Below are 12,277 nucleotides of genomic sequence, written 5' to 3'. Positions count from 1 at the left end.
CCATTGCTCCATTGACTTGTCTTTGTTCCTTTGTCAAAGATCACTTGCATTTATTTAGGTCTATTTCTTATCTCTCTATTCTTTTCTACTGATCTATTTTTCTACTCATTCACCAATACTACATTGTCTTCATTACTGTAGCTTTTTAGTAAGTCTTGAAGTCAGGTACGTCAGTCATCCAACTTTGTTCTTCAATATTTTGTTAACAATTCTGTGGTTTTTTTTGTTTGTTTGTTATTGTTGTTTTCCTCTCCATAAAAACCTTAGAACCAGTGTTTTGCTATCCACAAAATAACTTTCTGGAATTTTTATTGAAATTGCATTGAATCTCTAGATCAAGTGGGAAGAACTGACATTTTAATAATGTTAAGTCTTTTTATCAGAATGGAATATATCGATATCTTCATTTATTGATTCTTCCTTATTTTTGTTCATCAGAGTTTTATAATTTTCCTTATATGTATGTTAGGTTTATACCTAAGTATTTCATTTTTTGGGGGGGGTGTTTCTAATGTAAATTGTATTGTGTTTTTAATTTCAAATTCCATTTTTTCATTGTTGATATATAGGAAAGTGATTGTATCCTACACCCTTGTTATAACTACTTATTAGTTCCAGGAGTGGTTTTTTTGGGGGGGGAGGGGGGGTGCAATTCATTTGAATTTTCTACACGATATTTACCACTTGCTAATCAAATCCAAATATGACCATCTTTGGTAGAATCAAAATACAATTTGAGGTTACTCTCCCAATTGCTAGGTAAAAACTAATTTTTTTAAAAAAGCTTCTGCTGAAATTTCTCTGAGACCTGAATTTGATTAAAGAGTTTTTCATGTATGTTTTTTTTCTTTTGTGCATTATTTTCTCTGGACATTATGAAGGGTATTCTCTGATCTTTGACAATTTCTCAATGAGATACTAGTTGATTGTTTTCACAATGTAATTAATATAGTAGATCTATAGAGAGGCTAAAAATTTCAAGAGTTGGGTACAGTTGCCAAGTTGTTTGCACTACTTAGTCCATTTCAAACAAATGAGAGGCACATTAAAAAAAATCAATAGAAGATTCAAATAAAAAGTCAATTGACCCATCTGAACAATCAACCTTGGATTTGTACTACACTGCAGTCCTGGACAACGGTGGTATTTATGGAGATAGAGAATAATGAGGTAGAAGCAGCTTAGGGAGGTAAAAGCAAGAACATTAATTTTGAGTACAAATTTGAAATACATATTAACCCTCTAAGCAGAGACAAAACAGGCAGTTGGATAAAGGAATATGGAACTCAGGAAAGATTGGGACTCCAGATTTAAATATGGAGGACCAACCCACTTAGAATATACTGAAAACTATGATGCTAGGTGAGATCCCCAAGTACATGAATGTAGAATATGAAGGGAAGAGGATCTAGAACTGATTTCTGGACATTTGATATTGAGAGTTTAAGACAAGGAAGAGAATCTGGAAAGGGTAACTAAGAAAAAACAGCCAGAAAAGTAGGAGGAAAGTCAGGAGAGCATATTTTCCCAGAAGCCAAGTTTAAGAAAGTATTTCAAGAAACAGAAAGTGACCAACTGGATCAAATATTCCTGAGAGTTTGAGTTAAATAAAGACTTAAAATTGGCCATTATATCTGTCAGTGCAGTGGTGACTGATGGCCTTAATTATAGCTCTTTCAGCAGTGGGTTTAAGAGAGAATGGGAGAAGAGGAAGTGGAAACTAGATGTGTAGACAGTTCTTTTAAGAGCTTTGCTGAAAATAGATTAAGAAAAATAGAGTGGCACTAAAAGACTCAAGCTCAAGATAAATTCTATTTTGTTTTGTGTATGATGAGATATAGCACAGTATGTTTGTAGACTGATGGAAATGAATCAATAGAAATGGAAAATTATATAATACCAGAGGGAAGAGGGGATAATTTCAGTAACGGAATACTCAGGTAGGTTAGAGGTTGTTGAATGTGCACACAGAAGAGGTGTCCTTAGAAGAACAGACAGTTCATCCATCGTAACAGGAGGGAACATGCAGTACAGCTTCACTACAAGGTAGATTGGTAGACGTGATAATGGGAGAATGCAGAAGTCTCTCCTGATTGCTTTTGTTTTCTTATTGAAACAAGTAGCAAGTTCATTATGTGCTGTGGCCAATATGAAGATTGTTCTCTGAATGATCAGGGAATGGATGACCAAGTTTGAGGATAGAGGGAAACAGGCACTGTGAGAATAGGATATTCAACTGACTAGGGACTGTAGCACATTGTTGGCAGTACTGAGAGCCCCCTGGATATTTGCGGTCATACAGATCAAGCAAGACCCAATGGCATGCTTCTGTGATTTTTTCAATAGTGCTCGGCTGATCAGATGCAGACATGAGAAGGCAGGTAGTCAGGTTTAGTCAGAATTACAGATTTTCTAGATGAGTAAAACTGAAGGCAAAAGGGATATGGTAATTGAGGATATGCAAGGGTGTGTTTATAACGTTGGACCACAAATCTTTGGTTTTCAAAAATGAGGAAATGAGGAAGGCATAAAGCCTGGGGAAATCATCCCACTACAAATTAATAGAGCAAGCCCCATTTCAGCAAAAAAACAGGGAGGTTACATCTGTTGGCATTCTATTTTTTTTTTAATCTCTTTTCCTTTACACTTTAGATCTGGTAGAGTGCTGATCCCTTTCTATTTGTGCTTAAGGAAACTAATGGCAATTTTTAAAATATCAAAGTAGGTCACATCATAATGGCTTTCTGTGGCAAACATAAATTGGTTCAGATTGTGGTTATTACAATTAAGTTATGTAGAAACATTAAATGTATTATTATAGAATAAAAAATAATTTTAAGCTATAATGTTAAGTTGCCATTCAGTAAAAATGTGAAGTAGGAATAAAGCAAATGCAATGATACACTTCTATTGACTTCTAACTTATATTTGATAGAGATCCTGTTTAGATCAAAATATATTTTATTTTTTATCCTTAACTTTGAAGAAAGAGAAGTCATTAGGAAAACTGCTTATAATTATTACCATATACATATCTTTTAACTATCTGTACCAGAACGGCCTGTGGTAATACACACATAAATGAAATCTTAGCCCAAGGGAATTCACGTTATGAGGTATCAAGGTTAAGTCTTATTTAAAGTTACAATAACTTAAGTTCTTTTTTATTCTATGCTATTTAAAATCACAATTTAAGAGCAAAGAAGGGCAGTCTGATTGGATGAGATCTTTAAAATAATTTAGTCATTCTAGAGAGGCCTACACAAAACTGGAATTTACCTTTGAAACTGACCAATGATAAAAGCATATAATGGATAGGAAAAGCTAATTTAGCCAGATATCCTTTAATGGGTGACTGGTTGTGGCAAGTATAACATGAAATGCCACTCAGCATTAAAAGGAACAAACCATCAACATATGAAACAACTTGTATGAATCTCCAGGGAATTATTCTGAGTGAAAAAGCCAATCCCTAAAGACACATATATATGATCCCATTTATATATTAATATTGAAATGACAAAATCATAGAGAACAAAGTAATGGCTGACAGGGGCCAGGGATTGGACTAAGAGAGAAAGAAGGTGTGACCATAAAAATGCTGCATGAGGTCCCTTGTGGTGATGTAACTGTTCTGTGTCTTAACTATTTCAAGATCCATGTCCTGGTTGTGATATTAGTTATACAGGATGTTACAATTGGGGAAAACTGAGTAAAGCTACACAGATCTCTCTGCATTATGTTATACAACTAATGTCAATCTACAATTAACTCAATAAAAATGTGAAATATAAAATATTTAATAAAAGGTTAATTTTAAAAATACTTTATAATAACACTAATAAAAACAAAACAGGTATACCTTTAACAAAATGTGTACAGGAGCTATATGCTGGAAACTATAAAATACCAATGAAAGGTATATAAGATCTAAATAAATAGAGAGATGTATCATGTTCATGGATTGGAAGAGTACATGTTAAGATGTCAAGTTTTCCCAAATAATTTTGTAGATTCAATGAAATTCCTCTCAGAAGTCCCAGTAGAATTATTTGTAAATATTTACAAAAGTAGTCAAAAATTTAAACAGAAGCAAAGCACTTAGGAATAGCCTAATAAATTTTGAAAAAAATCAAGGCTGATGATAAATGCAATAATCAACACAGTGTGGGACTTGTGATGAAACAGACACATCAGTAGAACAGAACAGAGTCCACATAGGCCCACAATGTAGTCACTTGATTTCTAACAAAGGTGAAAAGCAATTGTGAAAGAATAGTCCTTTCAAGAAATGGTGCTGGAACAACTGTATATCCTTATGAGGAAAAATGTATAAGGAAAAGACTCAATTTGACACTTTCTAGAACTAACTAGAAAAAGATCATAGGGCTAAGAAGTAAAACTTCTAAAAGGAAACAGAGAAGAAACTCTTTCTGACCTTGGATTAGGTAAAACGTTCTTAAATAAACATCAAACGCATGTTCCATAAAAGAAAAATAATTATTATTTGAATGTCATAAAAATGATAAACTTTTGCTCTGCAAAAGAAATTACATGCTATGCCAGGAAGAAAATGTTTGCAAATCTCATATTTGACAAAGAACTTATATTCGGCATACACAAAAACTCTTAACATTTAATCCTAAGAAACAATCTAATTTTTTAATGGGCAAAGATTGGGACAAATACTTCTCAAAGATATGATATGTATGATAAAGATGCACAGAAAAAGACTCTTAACATCAATAGTCACCAGTAAAATGTAAATTAGAACCACCATGAGATACTAGCACACACTTATTATAATAGCTAAATTAGAAGAAAAATTGACAGTGCCACACTGATGAGACTCAAAGCAATTGGAACTCTCCAGCACTGCTGATGGCAATACTATGTGGCACATCCACCCTGGAGAAGAGTTTGCAGTTTCTTATCCAGTTATATAGCCAAGCAATTCCACTCCTAAATACATTCCCAGTAAAAATGAAAGCTCATGCTCATGCAAGAACTTGTATGCAAGTGTTTATAGCTGCTGCTTTATAATTATCCCAAACTAGGAAAAACAAAAAACAAAACAAAAAAACACTCAAATGCCCTTCAACTTATGAGTGGATAAGTATTCCATGATATTCATAAGTTGATTCAATAAATAAATCAAATACTATTCAGTAATAAAATGAAACAAACTATTGATACACAACAGCATGTAGGAATCTGAAATGCAGTATGCTAAACTCATAGAGGCATACAAAAATGCAACATATTGTATGTTATGTTTTTCTAGAAAAGGCAAAACCATAGGAATAGAGAACAATTCTGGGGTCTCTACAATTTAGGGGAGGGTTTTCTATATGGGGATAGCATGAAGGAATATCTTTAGGTGACTGTAGGGGTGACTACATAAATACACTCCATCTTAATTTATTCCTAATTTTCTGTGCATCTATCAAAACTCATAAACTGTACACCAAAAAGTTAATTTTTGTGAATGTTAATTTAAAAATTAATTTTTACAAACCATATGTATACATTGAGCTTCTGTTTTTCTTTTTCTTTTTTTTTTTTTAAAGAGAGAGAGAGAATATATATGGCTCAAAAGGTAAAATAACAAAATATTAACATTGGTATCTCTGAGTGATCTCTGTAATTTAAAAATAACTTTTAAACCTGACTGTATATGTATATACACTGTATATATACACATATATATATATAACTGCAGCCTGACTCTCTATATGTATTTCTGTGTGTATATAAAGTTCCAATTTAAATACCATCTTAAAGCACTCAAATGCTAAGATGCACAAAAAATTAGGGATAAATTAAGATGGGGTGTATTTTCTTCCCTATGGTTTCCTGTACTGTACAAATTCTCTATGATTCTAAGCATTGCTTGTGAAATTAAATGTTTAAATAATAATTGCCTGACACATCTAAGTCAATATGAAGGGGCTATACCATTAACTCACTGACTTTTTAGAATTCCATGTTTCTAAAATACTGTAATGGACACGTTCTATCTTCTCAAGATGCAAACAGTATTCAAGCAATTTCTCTGGTTATTCTTGAGCAGTCCATCTTGATGAAGTCAATGGAAACTACATTCCCTATCTTGCTCCAGAATTGATCTGACCAAGGGATGCCCTGCATTGAAAGGGAGCTCTGTGCTCACTGGGCTCCGAGAGAACTGCCCTGCAGGTGAGAAATGGGCCCGTTGCTGTCTAGCCACAGGCTGCTAGACACAAAAGAAAGCTCTGTTGTTATGGAATCCTAAGCAGAAAGATTTTTCCAAGCATGCTTGGCTCACAGGAATAGCTGATTCAATATGGAAAATTGTACGATTGTTCACAGTTCCACAGAAACACATGACACTTCAGGGGAACACAGAGAAACAAATGAAAACCCTCAAGAGCAGCTACCAATTTTGCTAAATGTTATACCAGAGATGGGGGATGGCAGGGATGGGAAAAGAAGTGACCTCAACTAGTGGTCAGATGACTTTCTGTAATTTCAATAACAGTTGCAACTAAGAAAGGGAATGGGTGATTATATCCTTAACTATATCCCCTACTCTAACAAAACCAGGTCCCTATTTTATGTTTGATTCAAAAGAAAGACTTTCAAAGAAAGTGAACAGGGTGCTTTGCAAAGTATTACCCTCACAATTATTCCCCTAGGTTAAGAAAAAACATCATTTAATTCTTCAAGTTTATGTGCACATTTCAAGGCCAAAGATGATTCTACTGAAAAAAATAAATGGTGTTGTTGTTGTTGTTTAGTTTCACCTTCATTGTATAATATCCAAAAACAAACCAAAAAAAAAGCATAAACAAAGAGAGCTCACCTCGTTTTGTTCACTGAGTACTCAATGCACAATTGGCCTTCAAGTGGCATTCTGTTGTTTTAACTGGCAAAACTTATGACCACAGTTATAAAATGACATAGATAATCTCTTTTCTAGATATTTTATTTCCTATTTAGAATTAAGTCATGAACTAATGTGAAGGATATTTTATTATCCTATATAGTAAAAGCCTAATATGCTAAATGTCAAGAATATTTTATTATCTTATATAATAAAAGCCTAATATACTAAATGTCTGACCATTTGACCAGTCACTATGACACACACTGACAACCCGGGGTGGGGGGCTATAACTGGTAGGTTAGCTTGACACTGGGGTCTGGCCAATGGGGACTGGGTGAGACAAGCCGGACCCAACCTGGAACCCTTCCGTGGTTCCTCCCCGGCCCCAATTGTGCACTGGTGGGGCCTCTTGGCCTGGCCTGCACCCTCTTACAATCTGGGACCCCTCGGGGGATATCAGAGAGCTGTTTTGGCCCAATCCCCACAGGCCAGGCCTAGGGGCCCCACTGGTACACGAATCCCTGCACAGGGCCTCTAGTAAGTATATAAGTAAATATAAGACAAACTCAAATGCATTATTTAGAATACGTATGTAGTTCTAATTTTTAAACATTTTTTTAAATGTCAAAAATTCTTAGCATCTCTGAAAGCAAAAAATGTATCCTCCAGGTATTCTTAACCATTTCCTGATTTTTGAACACCACATGCTTTTCAACATCTAAACCCTTATTAATCCTTTGCACTCTGGTTTTCTTAAATTCTTTTGCAATTCAGATTTAGATAACAAAAACAAGTGCCTACATCCTATTAGCTTAAACCTCTACAAAAATGCCTTCATCTAGTCAGAATATAAGACCAAGCCTTTGGCTTTCATAAAAGCATGATAAAAGAAATATCTATAATAATAAAAGCATAATATGCTAATTAGACCAAATGACCTTTTGGACGAAGCCAGGGTTGTGAGGAAAGCCCAGGTCCTGGGTGCCAGAGGGAAGATGGTGCCGGCAGCTAGGGGAAGGAAGGCCGACTCTTGCATGAATTTGGTGCATCTGGTCTCTAGTTAACTATAAGAATATTGCTATATGTTCTGCTAAAAACCAAACAAAGGCGTTACTACTTTGGTCTCTGTGTGACAGTCTGAGTGATAAATAACCTTGAAAAGTCATGCCTGGAAATAACTTTTTTTTTTTTCTTCCTGATAAATTGCTATGCTTACTTTATGCTAACACTAAGGACAATGTAATCATATGTGTATTCTTTTTGACGTTGGTTGCCCTAAATATTAGCTAAACTTGTTTCACAATGGCAATAAGTAACCTATCTCTGTTGCCTAATACATATTTTTCTCTTCCTTTTATTTTAAAGCTTTTTTTTTATAACATGTTTCTAATCATGTTACAGTAAGAGTCACCTTCAATGTATTTTGAAATATGTTTAGATATGTTTAGAAGGCAGTAGTAATATATTGATCTATATGGCAGGTCAATACTAAATTTTGGTAAGAAAAAGTTTCCATTTGTTCAAATGTTTAAATATACCTATATATTCCAGCACTATTTTGAGGTCTCAACATGCATCTGCCTTTTTCATTGGAAAAAAAAAAAAATATATATATATATATATATATATATATATAGTTGTGTCCTATAAACTAGTCTATATTAAATTTCAAAAACAGAAACGCTGAGGCCTAGGGCAGCATCTATTACATTGGATGACCATATTAAAGTGCAGACTCTGATTCAGAAGGTCTGGGGTGAGCCTGAGGTTCCACCTTCTATCAGGTTCCCAGAAAAGTTGGAATCTTTGTTCCCCAGTCCACACTTCGATGACGCAGTGCCTAAACAACCTCAGCAGAAATGAAAAGTCAGTACAGGAAAAATAATGAGTAAAATATAGCCCAAAGGGATAACTCTCCAAACAGTGAGAACTACCAACTAGAGCAAATGGGACAGCCAGTTTTCTGTTTCAATCTTTAAAAATCAAATTTCCTAAATCCAATATCAATATTAATTAAATTTTTAATAACAAATGTCTAGTTCATGTTTTTCAGAGAAGTTGATTCTGTGTTAGACAGTCTACCATATATATTTGAATAAAGTTCAGGTTGATATATTTCAAAAAGCTCTTTTATTTTTAATGTTTTAGGAGGAGAAGGGCAAGAAAAGAATGTCATTGAAAATTTGATAAGAAAAAGTTTCCATGTGTTCAAATGTTTAAAAATACCTATTATAACTTCAGCACAACATGCATCTGCCTTTTTCATTTAAATTTATTTATGTTGGTTTTATTCTGATTCCTAATTTTTATCACCTTTGGGGACAATTGTTACATAACTTAAGGGGGGGGGGGGGCGCTTAGCCTTTGATTAGTGACCAGCAAAAAAATCTGCATCATTTGAAGAAAATTCATCAGCTGTAATATGGGTTAAGGAGGTATTTGAACATTAGTTAGCTAAATTTTTTTTCTTTCCAGCTTATTTCCAGTTAAGGATATTCCTTCTCCTGGCACAGCATGTTGCATAGTGATAGTCTCCAAAATACTCTACAGTAAAGCAAAGATCTAGTTTTTCCAATGTTGTTCAGTTTTTATAGATTCTCATATTGCCCATTGTTACATTTATGTCTCCTCTGCATAGTTTCATAGATGCAGTAGGAAAAAACATATATTTTGGTTAAAGCTCAAATTAACCAATTACCTAGGATACAGAAAGAACTAGCTGAGTCATTGCATAAATACAACAACATTTGAGAATTTTTTTTCTAAGTCTGAGGACATAAAGTCACATGTACTAGCTTTCTATTGCTGCTGTTACAAATTACTATATATTTAGTGACTTAAACAGCACACATTATTTTACATTTCTGCAGGGCAGAGGCCTAAAGTGGGTCTTACCAGGTTAAAACCAAGGTGTCAGCAGGGCCATATTTCTCTAGGAGGCTCCTGAGGAGAATTTCTTCCCTTGTCCTTTCCAACTTCTAGACAACTCCCACATGCCTTGGTTCTTGGACTCTTCCTTCATCTTCAAAGCCAACAATCTTGCATCATCTCTGTGAGTCTTGTTTTTTGTGAGTCTTGTTTTTTAACACACAGGAAGCAATGCTAATATGAGAAGCCGTCATCTCTTATGGATTAACCAGCACTGTCCATGCAGATCTCTCTCACCTGCTCACCCTCTTCTCTGCTCCCCTCCACCCTGTATCTAACACAAAGGTGCTTCTGGGTGCTGTTCATAGTTCCTATGGATCTGCTGGGGTCTCCTGAACAGCATTTTGGTTTGAGATCTCAACATGCATCTGCCTTTTTCATTGAATATATATATATATAGTTGTGTCCTATAAACTAGTCTGTATTAAATTTCAAAAACAGAAACGCTGAGGCCTAGGGCAGCATCTATTACACTGGATGACCATATTAAAGTGACCATATTATTTGGTAAATGTTGAACAGTGTTTTGGTTCAACATTGCTCCTAGGTGGCACCAAATTGGGCCCACTCTAGGTAAGGTCTGATTAAGGAAGGGGATGCTGTAGTAATTGAAGAGGAATTTTGTTCACATAGCCCCTAAAAGAATTCTGAAAACCTAGGTACATATTTTAAATGACATCTAAATATTTCTAAAGACTTTCAAAAGGGACATGGTTTCTAATGCTCTGCTACACATTTCCCAGAACCTCAGGGCTGAAGATTTCACTCATTCAATTTATGGCAAATATACCAAATTGCATAATTGGCAGGGCCAACCATCATTGAGGAGCCGGTCAACCCAAAACACCTTCCTGTCAAAACAAGTAGGACTTCCTTTTTCAATCAAATGTAAAGACAGTCCTGGTGACAATATCTATGTTCCTAATGCTTAAAGAAGCAGATAAGCCCATCACAGAGCCTTGTCATGTGCTCATCTTTTGGGTGAATGAGGAGCAAGAAAAAAACAACTGACAGGCATCACACATATTCAGAGAGAGAGATCAATGTCAAGAAAGACATGGAAGTTGAAGATCTGAAAAATGAAACCTTTGGAACGTGGGAAGTCTTGGTGCTACAGGATATGAGCACAATTTGGAGACTGCCAAGGGGGAAAAGGAACTTAAATTCCTCTCTGAATGTATCTAACGTGATAGAAATAGAAGGTGGTTTTTCTAAACACAAGCCTGTGGCTACATTTCTTTGAAGGTCTCCAGCCATTTTGGAAGTATCTTAAAGCAGGCATCAAGTTCTCCTCATCAACACTAAGGGTCAACAATAGAGATGACAATCTTGCTTGTGCAGCCAACCTGGGCCTCCCCAGGAATTGACTGTAGGTTTTTCGTCGTCTTTAGCATTGGTGGCTTTTGTTTGAATCCTCTGCCCGTGCTTGGTCACTTTACAGTGTGTCCTGGGAGAGCAAGTGAGCCACCTTTCATTCTGAATGTTTCTGGGTAAATGGTTGTAAGGACATTACCACCGACAATGGGCAACAGACAACTTTATTAGGCGCTTTCTTTTCTTTGTGTGGAGGGTTTTGGCCCTTGCAGAGGGAGCCCCAGGTTCAATTGGACAGCACCCAGTTTCCACAGCCTCTGCAACTTGATCCCACGATGGGTGCTCTGGGAAAGCACCTTGGGCGAATGGGTCCGAGGCCCCTCAGGGCCAAGGTCGTCCAATCCACGTATTAAGTTGAGATTCTCTCCGTGTCACCTCTTAGAACCAGGTCCGTGTTCCCCTCCGCATAGCCAGCCCACCACCTGGCTGCACCCCACCTCCACGCGAGCCCCAGCAGCAACCAGGTAACCTGGGGCGGTGCAGAGGGGCTGCCTTGGGGCGCAGCCAGGCCTTCGGACGCAATCCCTGGGGGAGAGGCGGGGACCCCAGTGGATGGATGCTAGCGGCGCGTGCGCACAGGTGCTCAGGCACCCCCAGATCGGCTCAGGGCGGGGGAGGGGGAGAGCACAGCCTTACCAGGTCTATGAACGTCAGGAACTTCCAGCTCCCGCCGTAGGTGTGGTGCGAGGGCATTTCGATGGCCTTGTAGTTGCACAGGATGGAGCAGTAGGACAGCAGGATCGCCACCCGCAGCACCTGACTGGGGACAAGCGCCATGTTCGCCAGAGGCCTGGGCTGGCCTGGCTGCAAGGAGGGAGGGAGAGAGGGAGGGAGGGAAGGAGGGAGGCGCCGGGTGCGCGGTGGGGAGCCGGCGCGGCGGGCAGGGGGGCGGGGCGGGCCGGGCCGGGCGCGCCCCCGGGACCTTGGCAACCGGCGCCGGGCAACCTGCGCGGGCGGAGGGCGGGGCGGCGCGTGGGCACCGGGTTGGGCCGGGCCGAGGGCGGCGTGGCGTCAGCTCTGTCGTCATCCCCGTCATTTTGTGCCCGCGTGCTCCGTCCCTGGAGGCCCGGCCGGGGGGCGCCCCCTAGGCGTCCTGGGAATGGGGGT

At 37.7% G+C, this 12,277-nt stretch overlaps 1 protein-coding gene across 14 annotated transcripts in view; it reads right to left on the bottom strand.

Moving 5' to 3' along the window:
• Positions 1-12,029, bottom strand: part of AIG1 (androgen induced 1) — a 166,011-nt gene extending 153,982 nt beyond the window's left edge. For 4 of the 14 annotated variants that reach the window (XM_036414793.2, XM_045572821.1, XM_036414789.2 and 1 more), the window contains exon 1: positions 11,807-12,021. In XM_036414793.2, the coding sequence (XP_036270686.1) occupies positions 11,807-11,947 (141 nt within the window). In that variant the 5' untranslated portion in view covers positions 11,948-12,021. Of the gene's footprint in view, positions 1-11,806 lie in introns of all 14 variants that reach the window. The other 10 variants (XR_006739990.1, XR_006739991.1, XM_036414796.2 and 7 more) reach the window with 7 other exon arrangements.
• Positions 12,030-12,277: the final 248 nt, after the last annotated feature.

Source organism: Pipistrellus kuhlii, unplaced genomic scaffold (genome assembly GCF_014108245.1).
Source record: "Pipistrellus kuhlii isolate mPipKuh1 unplaced genomic scaffold, mPipKuh1.p scaffold_m20_p_5, whole genome shotgun sequence".
Lineage (NCBI taxonomy): Eukaryota > Metazoa > Chordata > Mammalia > Chiroptera > Vespertilionidae > Pipistrellus > Pipistrellus kuhlii.
Note: the sequence above shows the minus strand (reverse complement) of the source record. Positions and strands in the feature narration are given on the sequence as shown.